General features: G+C 37.6%; 3 protein-coding genes across 5 annotated transcripts; 1 reads left to right on the plus strand and 2 right to left on the minus strand.

The window, feature by feature from the left end:
* On the plus strand, positions 1 to 8,896 carry gtf2f1 (general transcription factor IIF, polypeptide 1). 2 transcript variants are annotated; one of them, XM_042504659.1, is made up of 14 exons: positions 1 to 69; positions 611 to 674; positions 1,403 to 1,449; positions 1,556 to 1,628; positions 2,015 to 2,208; positions 2,991 to 3,161; positions 3,867 to 4,072; positions 4,308 to 4,458; positions 4,576 to 4,631; positions 5,256 to 5,387; positions 5,490 to 5,560; positions 7,062 to 7,200; positions 7,349 to 7,487; positions 8,301 to 8,896. In XM_042504659.1, exons 2-14 carry the CDS (start codon positions 663 to 665, stop codon positions 8,503 to 8,505), a joined length of 1,596 nt encoding a protein of 531 aa, XP_042360593.1. In that variant the 5' UTR covers positions 1 to 69; positions 611 to 662; the 3' UTR covers positions 8,506 to 8,896. The 2 variants fall into 2 exon arrangements, with proteins under 2 accessions (XP_042360593.1, XP_042360594.1); XM_042504660.1 differs by lacking the exon at positions 1 to 69 and adding an exon at positions 407 to 425.
* An 86-nt stretch (positions 8,897 to 8,982) lies between these two features.
* Positions 8,983 to 14,176, minus strand: LOC121956450 (GDP-L-fucose synthase-like). Of its 2 annotated transcripts, XM_042504662.1 has the most exons (11): positions 13,954 to 14,176; positions 13,543 to 13,717; positions 13,346 to 13,460; positions 13,109 to 13,237; positions 12,625 to 12,698; positions 11,901 to 12,034; positions 11,716 to 11,780; positions 10,841 to 10,907; positions 10,621 to 10,700; positions 9,851 to 9,950; positions 8,983 to 9,614 (listed from the first exon to the last, which is right to left on the minus strand). In XM_042504662.1, exons 2-11 carry the CDS (start codon positions 13,695 to 13,697, stop codon positions 9,559 to 9,561), a joined length of 975 nt encoding a protein of 324 aa, XP_042360596.1. In that variant the 5' UTR covers positions 13,698 to 13,717; positions 13,954 to 14,176; the 3' UTR covers positions 8,983 to 9,558. The 2 variants fall into 2 exon arrangements, with proteins under 2 accessions (XP_042360596.1, XP_042360597.1); XM_042504663.1 differs by lacking the exon at positions 13,954 to 14,176 and having other exon boundaries at positions 13,543 to 13,781.
* A 2,202-nt stretch (positions 14,177 to 16,378) lies between these two features.
* Positions 16,379 to 20,330, minus strand: alkbh7 (alkB homolog 7). The gene is made up of 4 exons (XM_042504664.1): positions 19,958 to 20,330; positions 18,379 to 18,552; positions 18,081 to 18,205; positions 16,379 to 17,103 (listed from the first exon to the last, which is right to left on the minus strand). The coding sequence occupies exons 1-4, from the start codon at positions 20,228 to 20,230 to the stop codon at positions 16,983 to 16,985; spliced, it is 693 nt and encodes a 230-aa protein (XP_042360598.1). The 5' UTR covers positions 20,231 to 20,330; the 3' UTR covers positions 16,379 to 16,982.
* Positions 20,331 to 22,653: the final 2,323 nt, after the last annotated feature.

Consider the following 22,653-nt stretch of genomic DNA (forward strand, 5'->3'; position numbering starts at 1 on the left):
AGGAACCATATTACGAGTCTACGTTTCCTGTAGAATATTTTAAAGGACGGAACAAGTACTGTGCTGCCGGTAAGTCAGAACGAGCTTTTTTTCTACTTTTATTTATTACTACTACTCTCGATTTCTGTATGTACGCATAGTTTTATTCGAGTATCCATAATTTAACATTAACGCCTCGCGAGTTTGAAGCGGCATTATCCTAGCAACATTAGCATTAGCCACTGCGGCTAAAACGGCTTGCTAAGCGTGTTTCTGCTGTTTATGTTAGCATTAGGTCTAAACAAAACACCGCTCAGAGTAAAACGTTTTATGTCGCTTTTACTGACCACCGTATTAGTAATATAACGCCAGTAAACCCTTAATGGAAACAGTAGGCCATGGTTCTCCGTAAACATCATGTGCTGCTACAGTGGATTAAGCTAAATGTAATTTGTCAGCTCACTCATTGAAACTCGCTGTTGTTCCATAAGCTAGGCTACATAAACACTCTTTAAACAGCTGCAGACAGCAAAATGATGAATTAGTGCTATGTACACTTTGCTTTGTTTTCGCATTTAACCTGGTTAAAGGCTGTTAATAACGCAACTCTTCTTTTTAATATTGTACCCAGCTTACCTTGAGCAACTGCCGGAGTGTTATTAAATCCACACAAACGACCAACCATGACTTCACTGGTAAGATTTGTTTCTACTCTCAACTACAAAATTCAAAATGACACTACCTTACTAATGTTAGGTAGCTGACAATGCATAGCCTCTTCAGGTATCATGAAACAGCTTTTAACCCCTTTGAAACTTGAGCAAATTGAATCGCTTAAGAAACATGGGAGAAAGGCAATGAGCGACTTCATCAGGAAAAAAAACACAAATTAGCAAGGAATTAGTAAAAATAAATTTCAAGAAAATGACCTAAAAAATAAGCACACACAAAAACGTAAAAAAAATTTTTTTTTTTTTTTTTTTTTTTTTTTTTTTTTGCTTGGAAAAAGTACTTAAATTTAAATGTAGTTAACTTAAATACATAATTATAATTAAATATTTATTTAATGTTTTTTTCTGTCTTTTTTTTCTTATTTTCAGTTAATTTTCTTGTCAGATTTTCCTAGTTTCTTGCAATTTGCAGGACATCTGTTGCCAATTTGCCTTTTTGGCCATGTTTTCAAAAAAAAAAAAAATTAAACCATTAGGTTTTAAAGATTCGAATGCATGTGAAAGGTGTCTGAATGTACCACAAGGAACTGAGGTCGATCCAGGTTTCAGAGGGTTAATTATTATTTAGCTCAGTTTAAAAGATGATGTGGTCTTTTTGTTACTGCATATCACTTAAATAGCATTGAAGGTGGAATAAAACAAAGTGCTGAGACAAAGTAAAACAAACCTCTGAATCTTTTTTCGTATTGCAGGGGAGCAGCAGTTCCTCAGCTACAGAGTACACTGTGCGAGTACCCAAGTGAGTAATATTCACTGACAAGTAAATGTCCAGAGAACAAGCCCTGTGTATCAAAAAGTCAATGATTTTTTTTTTTTTTTTGCATTTATGTGTGTCTTTCCCATAGAAATACCAGCAAGAAGTATAACATCATGGCTTTCAATGCTGGGGACAGAGTCAACTGTTCAACCTGGACACAGGTAGGCTTCATGTCAGTATGTCCACTCATGACTGGTAGTTTTTACTGCTCTCCTTGTTCAGTTGGGCACAGAGTGAGAGAGAAATGAATTAATTAATGTTTATTTGAAAGAGACACATTATATTATTGAAAATAAATATAAAATACAAATTTAAATTGCCAGAATAAGCAGGACTGTTAATTTACATCCGTAGTCCCTTGGCAGGTAACAGACAATAGAAACATAAAGAAAAAGGATTTTCATATTCAATTCATATAGGGAACAAAAGTGCAGTAACAGTAGCAATGTAAACTTTATGGCATGAAGTGCATGGTAGTTTGTACCCTAAAAAGGACTTCCAGAAAATCTGACGTTGTCTTAACATCCTCCTCCCTCTCCATTCCCAGGCTCGTATGGAAAGAGACATGAGTGCTCGGCGGATATATGGGGAGGAAGAGACAGCTGAAGGAGCAGCTGGCAGTGAGTTTGGCAAAAAGCAGCGTGAGGAAGCGCGGCGGAAGAAGTTTGGTATTGTGACACGTGAGTTCAAAGTGGAGGACCAGCCCTGGATTCTCAAGGTCAATGGCAAAGCCGGCAAGAGGTGGGTAGAAATTTTTATCCCCTGATGCACTCTCATTTTCAGCAACATACTCTGGAGGGAACACACATATGTATGATGTAACTGCAACTGACTGACTTATTTATCCAAATGTCTCAACCATCTACTTGGAATCTGTCAAGGTTTTTAAGGAGAAAAGCTCATGTAAATTTATGTTCTTTGTAGGGGTCGACCGATATTGATTTTTCAGGACCGATTTGTACTGATTATTAGTACTTGATGAGACCGGTTACCCTTTTTTTGGAATCAGTATGCATTCACAATATTTCTGTCGAAATTTAAATTTGGAATATGACAAGCTCCCACATAAAACTTTGTTTAAATGCCTCTAGCAAATGATTAATAAAAACTGAAACTTTCAAAATCCTATTCAGCAAGTTCCCTGCAACCTTTTTTTAATAAAGTTCAGTGAAAATTTTATATTAAAAAAAATGAATGAATAAAAATATTTCCCTGAGGTTTTTCAAAGTAGAAGTTCCTCCCATGCTGACACGTTCTTTGCATGTATTGCAAACTGCTTTCCCTAGTGATGGTTGAGTGTGATACACAGACTTTTTCATTTATCAATTTTATTGGCAATCATTAAAATAAAATGCTGATACAGATAGTCGGCAAAAGGCCGAATATCAGCCTGTTAATCGGCCAGGCCTGATAATCTGTTGACCCCTAGTTCTTTGTACATGTTAAAGTTAGTTCATGATACCCATACACACGCTGGGAACTGTTTTCAGTCATCGTCACAGCTATTCTCTCCCTCTGCACAGGTTCAAGGGTCTAAAGAAAGGCGGTGTCACGGAAAATGCCTCCTACTACATCTTTACACAGTGTCCTGACGGAGCTTTTGAGGCTTTCCCTGTCCACGGCTGGTACAACTTCACACCGCAGGCCAAGCACCGAACTCTCACAGCTGAGGAGGCTGAGGAGGAGTGGGGCAGGTGAGAGAAAGGAGCGATGTTTGTTTGTAGTAAAGAAAAAAAAAAGTAGTTTACTCAGCTGGTGCATGTGTGTCAGACACATTGTTTGAGCTAAGTCCTTGAAGTGTGTGAATTCTGAGAGAGAAGAAAAATCAAGTACTGGAATACCCTGAACATAGCACCCTTTATAACAAAGTGCTTAAAAAGTCCTTGAAATTCCAATGGACCACATAAGACTCTTGTATTTTAACCAAAGTTGTGGTTTTTTTTAAAAATCACAAATTGGTCAAATTTTTCTTTTTCTTTTTTTCTTTTTAACTCTGACGTGTCTCCATCTCAACAGCAGTGTGCTCTCCCTCTCCTTTCTTTCATACCTTAACGATTTTATGATGTCCCACCCCTATTTTTTTATTTTTTTTAACTTTACTCCAGCGTCAACGAAGCCAGTAGACCTATGCTGACATGGAAAAACTTAACATGACTAATCCTAATAAGTCAGCTTGTCACCTTTATTTGTTTTTCTCTTTCTTTTTAGCGATAAGAAACCTTTCCCTGAGAAGAGAGACATAGATCACATAGTTTAAGCTTAATTCAAAAAATATATTTGAAAATTAATCAGTTGCTTTTAATGACAATCAAAAAGAGTACTTGAAAGTACTTGAATTTCATTTTTACAGTCTGTATGAACACTGCAAACACTTCCGTAACATTCTGCTCGTTTTACAGAAGGAACAAGGTGGTGAATCACTTCAGCATCATGCTGCAGAGACGTCTACGGGAGCAGGAGCGTGGAGAGGATGAAGAGGATGAGAACGAGAAGTCGGGGAAGAAGAAAAAGAAGGGGGGTGGGAGAGGTGGAGACCTACGCATTCATGACCTGGAAGACGACCTGGAGATGAGCAGTGATGACAGTGACAGCAGTATGGGGGAAGGTAAAGAGACTTCATTTGGAGGAGTTTTAGGTGGAAAAAGGGATATTCAGGCACTGGTTAGATGGAGTTCACCTACACATATGACCCACATTGTTTTGATGCAAAGCTGGTTGAAAACTGGCGAAATATCCCTTTAAACAGGATTTGTATCATTCAGTGCTGTTTTATTCTGCCATTCAAATCTGCATTTTCCTGTCATGTTTGTTTTTCCCTAACCTTTCTCTTCATTGGACAGATGGAGAAAGCAAGTCAAAAGTGAAGAAAGAGACGGCAAAAGCAAAAGGAAAGAAGAAGAAGAAAAAGAGCAACGACAAAGAGGCATTGGAGGACAGCGATGACGGGGACTACGAGGGTCTAGAGGTGGATTACATGTCAGATGAAAGCAGGTCGGATCCATCGCGTTGTTGCACTCAAAGACTCCACCTTGATGGACACTATTTAAATGTTTTCATTAGTTACGTTTCGTCTTTCACTAGTATGTAATTCTGTTTTTCCAAAAGCAGCTCGGACGAAGAACCGGAGAAGGGAAAGCCCAGCAAAGGAGAGGACCTCCCGAAAGGTGAGACTGTCTGCAGCTGAACATTATTGATCGACAAATATAGAAAACGACACTGGTGACATTTTGCATGCAAGCAGGATCACTGGGCTAGAAGCTTGGCCTGTATACTTGTTGTACATATGAGTATAATGAGATGTTCTTCAGTCTTTAACCCCTCTAAACCTGGATTGACATCAGTTTTCTTGTACTGCCTTCAAATGCCTTTCACAAGCTATTCTACCCTTTTTTTCCCCAAAACATAAGGAAAAAAGGCAATGTCCAACTTGGCTAAAAATGTTCCACTAATTGTAAGAAATTAGTTAAGGGTTACAAGAAATGAACCTAAAAATGTATTCTAAAAAGAGGGGAGGATTATTAATAATAATTATACATTGGACTTATACAGTTCTTTTCTGGATACTCTGAGACACTTTACAAAGGAAACAACAAAAACATCAGATTAGATTTGAAAATGATTTTTTAAAAAAATAAGGGAAAATGTTCAGGAAACTATATTTATCATTATAATTATTTTGTTGATGTTGAAGAACAAAAATACTATTTATAATATGTAATTATTTTTATATATAATATAATTCTATTTTTAAAAAAACTGTTTTCCTTCCAAATTATTGTCCTTTTAAGGGATTGATGAGGCATCTGAAAGTGAGGAAGAGAGTGAAGAGGAGAAACAGAATGAAGAGGAAACAAAGGAGGAGGATGAAGAAGAGGAAGGAAAGAAAACTCCGGTCCAGATGGAAAAGAAGAAGAAAAAAGGTACAGGACTGCTTGGAGACAGATGAGGGTTTGATGACATACATACTTTAATTATTTCTTAATAAAGTTATTTTATGACTTGTGTGGTTCTGTGTATCACAGACAGCAGCGGCGAGTCGGAGAGCTCAGATGACAGCGACATCGAGGGAGAGACGGCCTCCGCTCTGTTCATGGTGATTAGTGTGTGTGTGTGTGTGTGTGTGTGTGTGTGTGTGTGTGTGTGTGTGTGTGTGTGTGTGTGTGTGTGTGTGTGTAAATGAATATTTGAGCAGTTTGGATTTTATGTCATGATGCTCAACTTGATCATGACAGAATGAGCATTTACTAACACCCTTACTCTAAAAAAGCTAGGATGCTGTTGTGTAAAACGTAAATAAAAACAGAATAAAATGATCTGCAAATTTTAAAATATAGTAAATTCAGTGCACTACAAAGACAAGATATTTTATGTTCAAACTGATAAGCTTCATTGTTTCTTTATAAAGACACTCCCTCTGAATTTAATGCCCACAACACGGTCCAAAAATGTTAGCACAGGGGCATGTTTACCACTCTGTTAACATCACCTTTTCATTTAACAACACTCGGTGAGCAATTGGGAGCTGAGGACACTGATTGTTGAAGATTTTAAAGTAAGATTTACTTCTCAAGATTCACAATCCCCGAATCTTCCAAAATTAAAGACTGTGTGTGGGGCCAAAATCCCATCTGAACACTGAGAGATTTGTGTCTTTATACAGGAGCCGTCCTGAAGCTGGCATTGCAAATAAAGGCTTCTCTAAGTATTACATTTATTTCAGCTGGTATGTGCAATACTACATCAGTATAGTTTTATTTAATAAAACCAGTGTCTAGTCTAATTTTCCGTAAATAGCTGGTGCTTGAAGTACTGACACTCATTAGACACAAATGTAAGTCCTCGAATACCTTGAAAATCAGACATTTATCAGCTTGGTCCTTGAAAATTACTTGAATATAATTAAGAGGAGAACAGAATGATGAATTATGTTATGATTTATATCTGATAAATGTTTTAAACTAGGAAGCAAAGAAAGGCCGTGATAGCAATATTTGCTGATATCATATTAGCACTAATAGGTTGGTAAACACCAGTAAATAGTCAGCACCAGGATGTTTTGGTTGCCTCCAAAACACTCACACCACAGCAACATCAGCATGAGTTTTGAGCTGTGATTCAGCAGTAAATAAGCAGAAGCTAATTAACAATAAGCTGACTTTTGGCCCCGGCAGCATGTTTGCTCCATTTATGAAAGCTGCACAATTTTATAGCAGCAGATGGTCGTGAAGAAAACAACTCCGTCATTCAAAACAGTTCTTTAAAGTCCTTGAACTTGACTCGACTCCATCTGTATGAACCCTGTGGATTGGAAATATGTTTATTGAAACATTTTTTTGACATGTTGAAGGCTTACATCCCCCATTGTACACAAATGATTTGCAAATTGTTGCATCTGTTTTATGAATGTTGTACAGATGCTCTTTTGGTGTCGGGGTTGTAAGAATCAATAATCTGGCTAAGTCACAGCTTTAATAAAATGATGAATATGTACTAGTCTGGGGGAGTGAATGTATGAATGGTTCTACATTTCCATTCTTTGTAGTGTTTTTTTTCTCATTGTTTTCATCCAACATCTCTTTCTTTCCCCATCTCAGAAGAAGCGCACGCCTCCAAAACGTGGAGGACGTGGCTCTGCAGGCAGCTCCAGGACTGGTAGTCGTCCCGGGACACCATCCATAGACTCTGCCTCCACCTCCAATACACTCCGTGCTGCTGCCAGCAAGCTGGAGCAAGGTGTTTGCTCATACACCACTTCATTATAATTAGATCAGACACATGACATATTAATGTATTGATGGGAAACTTTTAAAAGTCACCATCAATTTTGAAACTTGAGTCCCTGTTTTTGTTACTCCATTCCAACTAAGTCTCTTTCCCGCAGGTAAGAGACAGACTCCGGGTCCCAGCACTGACTCACCAGCTGCCAAACGGCTGAAGATGGAGCCCAGCAGTCAGAGCCCTGCTCCCTCTGGGAAGAGTACGCCACAACCCATATCAGGAAAATCTACTCCTAGCTCAAGGTACACTGTTATCAGTCTTCTTTTATGCATCTAAGAAATATTAAGTTATTTACTTATATTCATGAAAAAGTCATGGAGTTTCCCAATTACATTTTCCAAGCCTGGAAAAGTCATGGAACGAGTAAAAATCATTGAAAGTTTTGGAAAAATGTTGGAAATTTGTTGCCTGTAATAAATTAAATGACATTAATGTAACATAACAGTTACTTTATTTTCTGAAGCTGACGACCTAACATAGCTCTAACATGTGTTGACATGTGACAACATTTTGGTTGTTTTTGTTTATCATGAAATTTTCTTCATTTTCTCCCCCCTCATGTATGCCGTCATGTCATGTCAGACAATTTTTAAGCACATTTGGCTTCTTTTTGCAACTTTTTAATAGAACACTTTGGGGCGATTTTATTTTATTTATTTATTTTTTCCTTAAATTTGTTAAGGTAAGTCTTCTGAAAAAACAATGCCAAATTACAACAAAATCATAAATTACTGGATTTTCAAAATTTCAGATTGTCCTTCAAACATAATTTATCTCACATCCCACAGATCTCCTATTAGATAATAGAAACTTTGTGGGATAAATTATGTTTGACCAGAGTGTGAATCTAATTTTTGAAAACCACCAAGAGGGGCAAGAAAAAAAATATCTTTGGGGTCCCTGAAAAGTCATTGGATAATACTGGCATTTTGTCCATGATAATGTGTGGGAACCCTGAATATTCTGAAAATACAAAATATAAAAAAAAAAGTGTAGCTGGTTGTCTGTGAAGACGGTAAAAACTATGTTTTCTCTTCTATTCCTCTTCTCCACAGCGATGTGCAGCTAACAGAGGAAGCGGTGCGGCGCTACCTGATCCGTAAACCGATGACCACCAAAGACCTGCTGAAGAAGTTCCAGACCAAGCGCACAGGTTTGAGCAGTGAGCAGACTGTCAACGTGCTGGCACAGATCCTGAAGCGCCTCAATCCTGAGCGCAAGAACGTAAACGACAAAATGCACTTTTACCTCACCGAATAACCGATGGAAGAGAGGTGAGGAGTGGCGGGGGTGTGGAGAGGATGGAGGATGGAGGAGGGAGGGAACGTCTGACATGGACCCCCGGAAGAGGGGTTTGTGTCTGTTTTAAAAACAGGATGTGTGCCACCAGAAGTTGAAACTGTCATCACAGGTGGCATTCACGAAAAGGTATTTTGTCAGGCATCTTGAATTTGTTTTTCATATCTTGAAATCTCCTATTAAAATAGAAACTTCGTTAATGTTGACTGAAAAACATCTCGAATCTGTATGATTACGAGATGTAAATTTTTCTCTATGTGTGAACAGTTTAACTTAGAAATTAATGAATGAAAAAAAGGCCCTAACTTGTTTTTCATAAGTAGTTTTTTTTCCCAATAAAATGTAAAATCTGCTGCTGGTTAAGGCCTAACTCTTTGTACCCCATCCGTCATATGTATTATGGTTTTAAAAACAACTTTCTTTTGCTCTTATCAGGACATACGGCAACATGCTGTCTTGGCTTTTTGATAATTTGTTATACACATATTAGTGTATGGAAATTTAATACAGAAAAAACATTTGATAAAGATGCTTAACAGAAAACTGAAAAAGGTTAAAATAAGCAATCTTCAAATATGAAATAAGGTTTTATAAACAGATGTTTTAAAAAAAAAAATTTAATTGAAGCGCACACACAAAAAAAACACATCTCTTGCATCCTAAGGAAGAGGGGTGTTCAGCCGTTTGTGCTGTGTTTTGATAGATACTCCATATTTGCATATGAGGGAGTGAGAGATTATTATGGGAGTGTTGGGATCATGATAAGTCCCCTGTTTCTGACTTTTTTGACTATTAGATTACGGTTTAATTAAGATAAGTGTAGCTAAATTACCCCTCTAATATTACCTCAATGTGAAATTCTTTAGAGATTAAAAGCTGAAGAGGCTCAAATACAGTCAAGAATATGTTCAGCATTATTTAATGTGGCACTGAATAAACCGATGTTGCACAGCGATGACAACTTGCTTGACACCAAAATCAAAGAATAGTGTTAATTTTCAGCTTAGTGTTCGGTCACTGTCGGGCAGTGTCGTAGTTTTCCACGAACCAGTCGCAGGTCATCTTCATAGCTAGAAGGACATAAAAATACAAAAACAAGTCACCATCAGCAGACTGAGGGTGCATGCAAATATTCATTCAAAGCTCTCATTTGTATGTTCAGGAGCACAGACTGCCGTTGGCAGGCAAAAAAAATCTTTGTGTGTGTGCTGCCTTGGTGCTATAATTGTGTAGAGCAACTTTAATTTTTTTTACCCTGCATTCAAGATTTCGTTAAAATTGTGAGTACAGTGTTGTGAACCCTGACCTTCTTTAAGGGGTGTAAAGGTGAATTCGGGGAGATAGCGTCTTAGCTTGGCATTGCTGGCTGTCTTCTTCATCTGGCCATCTGACAGGGTGGTGTCAAACTGATGCTTGGAGTTAAGGGGAGACTGGATTTTAACTCTGTGTGTTTTGAACTTAATAGGCTACATGCAGCATAGTATCATTTTAGTTATTACTAAAACAACAACAGTTTATTTGGAAAAATACGGTATTTCCTTAAGTTTTGATTGCTCAAAAAAGCAAATTTTGCACAGCAACATCTAATCACATGTTTTGCGTTCAAGCCAACAACTCCTTATAGAGCTCCTGTAGGAAGGGACAGTTCACCTCAAAATAAAAAATACAAACTTTTCCCCGTACTCACAAAACATTCTACATTGTAGATAGCACTACAATCTACAATTTAGAATGTTTCGTGAGTTAGAGTGTTCGAGATATCGGCCGTAGATATGTATCATGTGTTCTATAGAATATAATGGAATTAGAACTAGATGGCACAATAATACATTTGGAAAACTCAACAGCAATATCTCCACCACTTGATAACTCACCTAAAAAATCTAGACTGATAAATAGAACTACAGGTAAAACATGTATTTTTTTAATTTTGGTTTGAACTGTAGTTTTAACAGTTTGCTACTGATATAGCATGTGCTGTTCACAAAAACATCTCGGAACTAAAACTATAGATGCAAACATATGTCAATATGATGAACTGGTCTGTAGGATCATTGGTTAATGTTGAAAGGATACATTTATTTTGCCCGTGAAGTCCAGAGCCTTTGCAATCATGTCCACGGCCTCTTTGATTGAGATTTCATCCTCTTCACCCACTGTCAAGACATTCATGGTGAATATATTAACTATACATACAGTGATAGTGTCTCGCCCTTTTCACTTCCTTTACACAATCAGAAAATCACCCAGAATGCATTATAATGCTTGCTAAGGGCGAGCATAGCAGTGCACTCACCAGAGAGGATAATGGGGTCAATTTCTTCATATTCTCTCAGGACCCAAAGGATTAGACGACCCAAATCCTGAGAGTAAACAGACAGTAGAACAAGGCCTCTTTAGCTGACATATAACAATATTGTACTTATTATGCTTTTATTATTTTGCCTTCACGTCAGCGATAGTCGAGGTTGGAGGCATTATGTTTTCGGGTTGTCCATCCATACGGCACATTCTTGTGAATGCGTTATCTCAAGATAACCTTGAGGGAATTTCTTCAAATTTGACACAAACATTCACTTGGACTCAACAATAAGCTTATTAGACTTTGGTGGTCATAGTTCAAGGTCCCTGTGACCTAATCTGTCTCATTCTTGTGAACACAATATCTCAAGAAAACTTTTTTTCAAATTTGGCACAAATGTTTATGTAGACTCAAGGATGAAGTGATTAGATTTTGGTGGTCAAAGGTCATGGTGACGGTGACCTTGTATCTGTCTCATTTTTGTGAACACAATATCTGAAGATGGCCTCAAGCGAGTTTCCTCCAATTTGGCACAAACATCCACTTGGAATCACAAATGAACCACTTAGAATCTGATAGTCAAAGGTCAGGGTCACCATGACCTCATTAAACAATGCTTTTGGCCATAACTTAATAACTTTGGTTGCCCATTTTGAAACTGTGATGATTGTGTGGATCTTCAGTGTGCGAAGTGTCCGTGTTATTGTTTTCATAGACATTGATTTAAACTGAAAGTGCAGCTTGACTGGTGCGCAGAGGCGTCCAACCGTATGGCAGTATATCTAGTTTTATAATTATAAAGTAAGACCAAGATAGACACATTATTCAAATTAGTCAAATCTGTGGTCATTTTATATTGATAGTCATACCAGAGAGTAGATAAACTGTCTTCTAGGACCTCCGGAGCCACAAACAGTCAGAGGAGTTCCTTCCTCTGTGAAAAAGACACAAGAAGACAGACTCTGTTACCTGGTTATTGTCTTTCTGTATGTGTTAAACACTGCTTGCATTCTGCATGTGTATCAAGATTAATTAGTGTGTCTGAGTTAATCACTTTTGGCCTTGTATGTCTTGTTCACAAGTGCTGACAGCACGTGACCATTGTCTATGCTGAAGTTGTCATAGGGGCCAAACACATTGGTGGGGATGACTGCTGTGTAGCGACGACCATACTGCTGAAAGTATGCCCTGTCAACACATGGACACATAGAGATTCAATAGAAAAACAGTCGCACAGATCAGCATTGTTCTGCAGGCATTCAAGGTTCAAGGTAATCTTTATTATCCCCTAGGAGCAATTAGCTGTGCAGCCAGCAGCATGCACAATCATCAAGGAACAATACATAAAATGCAAAATATTATACTGACATTTAACACAGTAATATACTACCATGTTTGTTTTTCCCCTCACTGGTGCAAATGTGTGGAGGTCTAACGACATGTCTCCCCTTTTCAACTGCCTACCTCCAACAATAACAAACACAAGGTTAAAGTCCTTGTGTAATGACATTACTTGAACAAGAAACTTGATCCCTCCTAGAGCCCATTTTACTTTGTGATACTGGCGTCAGTTATGAATGTTTTCAGAGTCGCAGAGTAGTGAATTGTATTTAGGCCTAAAGTCACGACCCCACATTAAATAAAAACTACAAAAGGCAAAAGAGAAACGACTTGCCTGAACAGGTGCTGCCTCCCCAGCCCTTTGTTGAGCATGAATGCATGTCAGATGTACCCATGTGTCTACACCACACCCCTGTTTGCAGTGCACAGCTGCTTACCTGTTCTGAACATCAATCATCCTTTTAGCATGGGAGTACCCGAAATTGGAGTCATGAGGAGGTCCATTGTGGATCTGTGAGAGTGGGGCATGACAGGCAGGATAAAGTGAAATGAGTGCCAAAGTTATAATAATTGCACTTAATTTCATCGTTCTAAAGCAACACTGCACCCTGATAACTGTGTTTCAATGGTCATGATATTCCTGAAAAAAAGTTATGACATTAGAAAAACTGCTTTCCGGGCCTGGAAAAACTTTATTATTATTAATAGAAAGTTCTCAAAAAGTTTTGAATATACATTCTTTTATAGTTTTGAATGTACATTTATTGTTTAATCCTTTAAAACCTGAGCAAATTTGCTTGATTTTACCTGAAACAGACAATTACCTGAAAACTAGTTTGAAAAAAAAAAAAACAAGAAACAAGAAGCTAAGATGTTCAGATGAATTGCATTGAGTAAACAAAGGTTTAAATAAAAGCTTACCATGGTCTCATCAATGGGGTATGTGGTTTTGTCAGGGAAAATGCAACTGGACAGGCAAGACACCACCTTGGTGACACCCATCTCGTGAGCCGTTTGTAGTACATTGTCATTGATTTTGATGTTGTCCCTCTGTGAAGGTGTCAGACTGTCACTGACTGGCCATTAAATCTCAGACAATGTAGATATTTCTCTGTAGACCTCGCTTTTGCAGCCGTGTTGGCTCGTTCATAATCTCACCAGAAAGTGCAGGTTCTCCCTCATGTGTAGATAGAGTCCTCCGACTTTGGCAGCCAGGTGGATGACATGAGTGGGACGGTACTTCTCAAACACAGCCCTGGTTTGCCCAATATCTCTGGCCCAAAATCACATATATACAGATTTATTTTTTCAACATAGGTATAATTTGGTAGAAGAGTATAACTGCAGCAACTTACACAAGATCAGCATCTTTAGAGGAGAGAAAAATCCATTCTTCTCCCTCCAGTTTTGCGACTTCCTGCTGCACAACATGCTCAATGGCTTTGCCCACTAATCCCGATCCACCGGTCACCAGGACACGCATTGGCCCTGCTTTAGTCTCTGTTGCCATCTCTTATATCTGTGCTGGCTCTTCAAGGTGAAAAATACATCAAAAATAATGAGGAAATTAGACCAAAAATAGGTTCCATGATTCAAATAAATATATTTCTTATTGCATTATTATAAATCCATTCAGCATAAATTTGCTGCATTCACGTGCTCTAATAAAAGAAGATGAGCCAAATTATTACGCAAATTTAGATATAATATTAACACAAATTTAAGACACTGAGCTGAAGAAATGCAAGTGATATAAAAGTCCTTACCTATGTGTTAAAGGCTGAAGGAAGTGTGGACATCACTGGAGAGTGTTTGCCTTCCTGCAGGCAGTCCTGTCTAACTAGTACATCAATCATTTGCATACTAAGTATTGTTTTCAGCCTGTCCCCCCTTCACTTAAGAATGATGAGTGGTGTTTAGGTGTGTGAGGTGATTAGAGACTCCTCCTCCTACAACATGTCTCTGCCTTTTGATTCACAGAGAGGATAAGCTGCCACCATCTACTGGCCATAATGTGTTTTAGAATGAACTTTTTTAATGTAAAATGCATTTATGCCGATTAGTGCAAAGTTAAAATTTCAGTCGACTCATATTCATTATGTTTAAGAACTTAAACTAGGATTTCATGCATGTATTTTATCTCTGTGAAACCTGGAGCAACATCAGTTTTCTTGTGCTGCTTTCAGACCTCTTTCATATGTTTTTAAACTTTTGAGCTTTTAGCAAAGTAATGTGATTTCTCTTTCAAAACATGGGGGGACAGCAATGAGCAACTTGGTAAGAAATGTTCAACAAATTGCAAAAAAAAATGTCGATGTAGAAAATTATTTTTTAAGAAGCTATAGCTTTTAGGAAGATTGTCCAAAGGTAAATAATGCATTTTTATAATTACATAATTGAAATTATGTTAAAAAACTGTCAGTTTGTATTTGGATTTAATATCAAGTGAGCTGAACTTTGCTCTGCAGCTTGAGGCAGACTACATGTTTGAGCACATTCAGAGTGAGGAAGTAAGTGAAAAGCGCTCATATCTTCCTATTAAAAAAATACGCTGAAAGAAAGTATACAAGTACAGAAAAGTGATGTCAATACATTTAAACACAATTAGGAATCAAAGGACCTTCCCTTCTTTTCAATGTTGAACCAACATGCATGAACAAATACTGTCTACAGCCTTCCCACACATTTTCAGACCAAAATTTAAAACTTTTCAAGGACCCCAAATATCCATTTTTCTTCTTCTTTTCCCACTTGACTGACATTTTTCAAACATATAAGAATCAAACTTTATTCAAGCCTAATTTCAAGTAGCTGGCATACATGAAGAGAGAGACTGAACGGCATAATGAGCAAATACTTTAATAAACAGCTACAGAAAATAAATATGCCGTTATGTTAAATTGTGTAGAAGGTTATCCATTAAAGATTACTGTAACAATTCCATTATGCACAACAAAATTTCCTTCCAAAAAATGATTGTTACTAATGCCATGACATTTCCAAGCGTGGAAACTGTGATTGTGAAATTCTGTGACTTTTTCCAGGTTTACTATGACTGTGGGAACCCTGTTCATGCATTTATTGCTGACATCCTTCTTTGTATTTATTTTATCTATACAGGAAAGGGATGAAAAGTAAAACTGGGTATGTTACAGTTAAAACTAGTTTTTCAGCAAGTTCCTGTTCAGAAGCACAAAAACACATTGCAATACAAACTCAAAACAGAAAAAAATGATCTCTGACCATTAGGTTTTTGGAACGCGGTGCAGGAATAAATGCTAGTTGATCTGGTGACATGTTCTTGTCTTGTGATGTGATGTGTGACCTGGAAGTAGAATAATTATAAGATGAAGCGGTTTTGGATCTGTAAAATTTAATGGCTAGACTATTTGTGATGTTTTGAAAAGTCGGGGGTTAGACTGTGAGAGTGCAGTGGTGAGTCCAAGCTAGCAGGTTTCTGTGGATCTCGTAAACTCTGTTGTGTATTCTTGCTTTCGGATCAGTGTTTTTTTTGTGGTGAGGGGCCAAACTGGGAGAGAGCAGGAGATTGTTGAGAGAATGACTGCATGTAAGTATGTGTCAATCCTTTTGACATCCTTTCCTTGCCGTAGTCATCGAAATGATTTCCAAACTACAGACAAGATGACACAGTTGCTGTGGAAGGTTGTGTTGAAACGTACTGTTTATTTCAATCAGCCATCGCAAAACTTTTTAAGATGCCCGACTGACAGAAGTTTGATAATAATGGGTTCCTTCTAAAAATATGAGCACTGTATGCATCAGTGCCAGTGCTGGTTCATTTTAGAATACTTTTTAATACTCTGTACTCTTTAATACTCTTCAATTTCAAATGGCATCAACACTTCACCATAGACTTACATCATAATAAATAAAGCACAAAAACAGATAGGACATAAGATATAAAATGCAGGATTTTCCTTCAAAAACAATATATACTCATTCAAAAGTAATCCCTCTCATCACTTGTGACCCACTAGGAGTTGTTTTTTTTCTGCAGAGACTCTGCCCTGTGCTTATTTTCACGTGTTTGGGAAGTTTGTAGGCGTTATAGGTGTGTACTCAGGTGAGGTCACGGCTTTGTAAAAAGGTAGTGACCTGGTGCCGCAGCAGGCATCCAAGAGACAGTGTCAAAAAAGTACAAATAGAAAGAGGTGAAACACCACACGAGTGTATCTGGGGTCGGCTTTTACTTTTGCTGGCGACCGTGTTTACAAACGGTAACTGACAATCCTGCATAGTGTACCTTTGAGGATATATGCTTTAAAGCTGGACTGCGGGACTTACAGTCACATTCAAGGCTGTGCCAAACGCTAATATCAAATTGTTTCAGTTTTCCCCAGTGACGATGTCCTAACCTACTCAGTGTATGGCCAAACAGACTAAGCTTTAACTTTATTTTTGCAAAACTTTGTGCATCTCCAACCTGTTTTCAGAATGACAGCAAGCCATTTCCTAAGCTCAGCTAGGAACGAGGTGAAAAATCCTAAGGAGCGTCCAAGAAAAGTATCTGAAATAGATGCTCCAAATCAAAAAGAAACATTGAAAGGAAGAATTAAAGTCCAAAAAAGACTTAAAGACAAGAAGGGAGATGCGGTGAGCTCACCTTCTGGCACAAGCACGCATCGACGGCGCCTGTGTAATTACTCTCTCTGCCAGAGGGGTGACACAAAAGTTCCACAATCCAGCTTTAATATCTTAATGGAGATCACTGAAACTCTCTCGTTCCAAATTCAGGTTCTGTTCTTTTCATATCCAAGCTAAGTGGAACTGGCTGTTAGTCTGGAAGATTCCGGCAGATGACGGAGATTCGACGCAGCCGAGGCACTCTCTGTCCATTGAACACAGACTCCTCGTCTTTCAGGATCTCGTGAGTGAAGTTATATCTGGCCTCATCCCTGTACGGGTGTGAAGGGAACACCATAAAACACATTATCACACTGTGGCTGGGTTGCACCAACAAGGATTAATTTAATCTAAGTTTAGTTCTAATTAGAAATTTGTAAAACTTGGTTTAAAATGAGTAAATCCAGATTTAAAATTACGCAGAGCTCTGTTGCACCATTAAAAATGAATCTTGGTTTAATAAAGTCAATTTTTTTTAGTTAAACAGACTTTAAACTGAGTTGAATCAATGAGAACAAGAGTCGTATAATGAATAGAAATACACATAATCATCTAGTAAGTATAAGAGAGAGGTGGAGGGTCTAGCTGCTTTTTTTTTAACAATAAATGTTACATTGTTGCTTCCTTAACAGTGCTCATGGTGGCTCAGAGCTCAAAGAAGCTCAAAATTTTATTCCTTTGGAAAAAAAATGTTGGCAGAATTATTGGAACAATATTGCCAAATCATATAAGATTTTTAAATTTTTTTTTTTAAAAAGTCAGACAGAAGTCAGACTGTCAGCAGTACCGCTGTGTTTCTGACACGTGTTTTACAGTTGGCCAAATCTTCTTGTTCAGCTCCAAAACAGTTTCCTTAATAGAGGTACCTTGACAAAAATTCATCATCATCTTCATGAAGGTCATACGAGTTGAGTCCGTCTCTTAACTTTCTCCGAAGAACTTGATTATTTGCGAAATTCATCTCAAAAGCCTTTAAACCTCCTTAACTGTAGGTTTGAAGTAAGCCCTGGATCACAGCTTAAATCAAAGTTTAAAGTTTTAGTGCAACAGAATTACATTTAGCCTTAGTTTTGAGAAAAAAACTATACTGACTTAAAGAGAGTTTTTTAATTTAATCTCTCTGTTTTAATATTTAAGTTTGGTGCAACCGAATTTAAACTTACACTGTGATTGAATCAGGTAAAGTAAAGTGAAGTATGATATAACTACAGCACACTCTGTAACAAAATATTTACAACATATATTGAACCTCAGAATGTAGAGGGAGAGTCGGGGCAGCAGCAGGTCCAGCCATTCGCTGGGGACGTCCTCATTCACCAAGCGCATGATACTGTCTGACAGGAGACTCAACCCAGCAATGGTGCTACCACAGAACTTAAAAAAACAGAGTGACAGTAAGAACACAGCAGAGTTGACAACACCGCCTTCACAAAAGGTTTTTCCAGTGGTTACAGTGCTGAGGATACTGTCTGTTTTAGAAACTATCATTTGTGATTGTCGGCTTTCTTTGTCGGGAAACAGATTTAAAAAAAAAAAGAGGACCATACCTTGACACTGTCAATGTGAGGCTTGATGTAGCCAGTCCTGTCCAGATCTAGAACGTGCACAGGCCCGAGGAGTGGGCTACCCTCAGGAAACGCCACAGATCGGACACGATTCAAGACCTCCTCGCACTCTGGCCCCCAGCTGACACGCTCAGTCTCTCGGTACCCGTGAATGGCCTGAAAGAGGTAAAGCAGATACAACACAAATAAGGTCAGTGACTTCTTCAGATTGTCCATAATTGTGGGAACCCTGAATATAACAGGAAAAATAGACTTTTCTTAACAAATTTAAGTCAAACGGAGTGAATAATTGATGTGCAAATGATCATTCTCTGAGTGAAGTATTCCTGATTTTGTGACATTGTATGTAATTGTTACTGCTCTTGAAACTGGATTTTATTAAGAAATTTGCAGGAAAACTAACCACAAAAGTTAACATTATACCCAGACACGGGAAAATACAATGATATTCTTGCATGTTTTGGAGGTTAAAGGTGTAGGCTCAAGACCTTTTGGATGTCCAGTGTTAAAAAGTTTACATTTTGTCTGGCTTTATTTTGGCATTATTGTTTGGCTCCTATAAATATGTTGCCTCTGCAAGAAACCCTTCTTGCCTCTGCTTTTCCTTTTTAGTCAAAGCACTTTGAAAACTCTGTCTTTAAAGGTGCTATATAAATAAAGTTACTATTATTAATGGTAGTAGTAGTAGTAGTAGTAGTAATAGTTTTAATGTTGATTCAACAGTATGACAGAATTACACTTTATAAAGGTGAATTAGTGTTGATATATCTTTATCTCTGCACCAAGAGCTCCCTGGATCACTTTTGCGTTGTCATTAAACCTATATAAGACTAACTGTGGCTCATCAAATGTACTTTAATTATTCATCAAGATGAAGCCTGACCAAGAGTATAGGTTTTTTACATCACAAATATACCCACATATACAAATAAAGTAATCTCCCTGCTAAAAAAAAGAGGAAAAAAAAGTTTAGTTGGTTTTAGCTGGTCAAAGATGGTCTCAGATGGTCCTGACCCAGTCCTTGCTGGTCTTTGATGGTTGATGGTGTGACCAGCCTGTCAAGCTGTGTACATTTATCTTCATGCATAGCACATGACAGAAGACAACTGATTTATGCCCTTTGTTTTTCATACTTCCCCCTCATATTACTGTCATTTTTTCCACACTCAAGGATATTGATTTGGTTTCAGTTTTACAGGAACTTGATAAACCAGCTACAGTGACCATCACAACCTGGTATGACCAGCTAAATCATGAGAAAATATGCAAAAACATACCTTCAGCTGGTCAATAAAGCTGGTCAACCAGTTTAACCATGGTCTAACTGTTGTTTTGTTTTTCATAACTTGAACAATTTGAATTTGGACATAAATTGCCTTCCTATGTGACAGTCTAGCCTACTGCTGACAGCTGTAAGAGAGGGTCTATTTGTGGACGGCGTAGAGATAGGGCCGCAAAGTGGTGAAGCGGTCATTTCACTACTCGTAAAACCACCAAATAATTAAAGAAACTGTAACAAGTGTGCGCTGCAACTTCACGCACACTCATGAAGGTAACTCACATCGTCCCAGTGGTCAAACTCGTAACGTTTCCTCTTCAAGCCTGACTCCAGCTCGCGCAGAAACGCCCCCTCCTCCTCCTCGCTGATGAAGGCCGCCCTCACCTCCACCTGTGCGGCAAATCTCTGAACGAGCTCGCGACTTGACCCGACGATGAGGCCCTCACGTGTGAGAGGTGACAGGCCGCCGCGGGCGAAGGAGCTCAGACAGCGGCGGTGACGGCGGTAAACATCCGGTTTGTGGATTCTTTTTAACACGGTGAGCAATAGTTTCATCCTTCTGTCTGTTTTTATTGTCACCAAAACTCGCTACACTATCCTGTTTACCCTTAAAGACGTTTTGTTTTTGTTGACAGAAATCAAGCCGTTATGTGGGACGCCATGTTGAAAACGCAATGCATTGTGGGGGACGTAGTTCAGCACATTAATCATTGACAGGATTCCTCTACCCAGGTTTTGAGTAAAGAAAACAATCAACGTTGAAAATGTTTCGAAATGTAAAAATGAGTAGAAATTAGAGACTATTTAAAATAATATTAAATAAATATTCTAAAAAAATATTATCACCTGAATTATGGTGTGTTCATTGACAGAGTAACCTTGGGAAGGTGACATGCAGTCTCACACATTTCTGTGATTTGACCCTTTATATTAAGGACATATACTCTGTTATATACAGTGGTGGTATGTTACTAAGTACATTTACTCAAGTAGTTGAGTTTTGGGTTTTTTTTCATGCCACTTTATACTTTTACCCCACTACATTTCAAGGGAAACTTTTTTTTAACTTCATTACATTTAACTGAACTCTTTAGTTAGCCCACTGCACAAGTTAGGATTTTTTGCATAAAAACATGAGAGATTTAAAAATATGCTGTAATGTGATATATTAAATTACCAAACAGTTTTTACAAATATAGCTGCAATGATTAGGAAATTAGCAAACTGTTTTGATAAACATTTCAGGGTTTGGGGGGAATTTAAAATAATTTTGAGTTTTTTGGGGGTGTTTTTTTTTTTTTAATTTAATTCTTTGTTGTTGTGTTGGACAATTTAGAGTTTTGGGGTGTTTTTAAAATTGTTTTGAGGGCTTTGGGGCTTTTCTGTTTTTTTTTTTAAATCATTTTTGTGTTTTTTGTTTTTTCTAACTGTATTTTCACACGGTGGTATTAGTACTTTAGTACAGGATCTGAATACATTTTCCACCACTGGTTACGTAGAATATTTTAACCGTACTTGCATTGTTTAATTTATGTGAGGAGTCCCTTTTGTTAACTGTGATCAGAAATAGATTATTCTACACAATTATCCAGACATGCAGACTTACTTATTGTCTTATATTGGTTATATCATATGAAAATGTTCCTGTACACTGCTGAAGCAGACAACACGTGACAAATTTTAGTTACCATTTATCACATTATTGCTTACATAAATGTAATTGTTTGTATATTATATTTATGAGTGCACTTCCAGGCCTGCCAGCAGTGCTCAGCCTTTGAATAATCTTAATAAAAGAACCCTTCTCTCTTTTGCTCTCAAAGCTTTGAGATGTGTCAGGAAGGAGGAGCCGACACAGAGAAAGGAGTGACTGCAGATGTTGCAGTTCTTCTCTCTGATCCATGGAGGGCGGTGAAGACTCATGGTTGTAAATCAGGTTAGTTAACCACTCCACCTGTGCCAACATCTGGTGAAACCTTTCAAAGTAAAACATTCAAGGAGGAAGTGGTGTTTAACCCTTTGAAACCTGAGCAAATTGGTTTTATTTCTTTCAAACATATGGGAAGAAGGCAGCAACCTGAGAAAAATTAACACAAAATTATTAACATTAACATGTTTCATTAACACGAAACACACAAAAAAAAGTAGTAATAATTAGTCAAATAATGAAAAAAGTTATAGAATGTTTAAGAAAGAACATCTGGGGAAGAAATGCCTAAAACTGCTAACAACTATGCAGTATAATTTTAAAGATGTAATTCTGATCATTATAAATATAGTTTTCCCTGCCTTTTTCTTTGTTCCCAAGACATTTGATATTTAATTTTGATGATAGTAAAATTAAATAAATAAGGACATTTGTATATTTGAGGGAAAAATCTATAAACAGAAAATGCTTCATTATTAAAGCAATGAAAAAGAAAATAGAAAACAAAATGTAGAACGGAATTGATAAATACAGAAAAAATAGTATAATATTCTTTCTTTTCTGTGTATGTTATATGTGTAGGGTGAAGCCAGGTAATTTTGGACATCAGGTAATAAGGTTTTGTATCTTGGGCTCTTTAAACAGTAGCCAGTGACCAAACATGTTCTTGGGTTGTTGTTGCGAATGGTCTTTATGTAAAACATTTGTTTTGTTTTGTTTTGTTCTTTGAGATAACTAGTATCAGTGGAACAAAAAGTCAAAAAATCACTGGTCCCAGAACGTACCGGGGAAGCCATTTGGCACGCTGATTTTTTCATGTAAGTCATCAGAGGACTGCAGCTGAAACAATAAGGGATTAACAACAAAAATGGTTTTCGGGTGTTGCTTTTTATTAATTGTTTGACTTATAATAAAAGTATATATAGTATAATCCTTTTCATGGGAAGGGTTTTATGTCAGTACTTGAATGAATTCAGGTACAATGGGACAAACATTTAAGGGAAAAGGGACATTTTTTTGCCTATGCTATTGTGTGTCAATCTGTCACCTT

Source organism: Plectropomus leopardus, chromosome 17, assembly GCF_008729295.1.
Source record: "Plectropomus leopardus isolate mb chromosome 17, YSFRI_Pleo_2.0, whole genome shotgun sequence".
NCBI classification, from domain to species: domain Eukaryota; kingdom Metazoa; phylum Chordata; class Actinopteri; order Perciformes; family Serranidae; genus Plectropomus; species Plectropomus leopardus.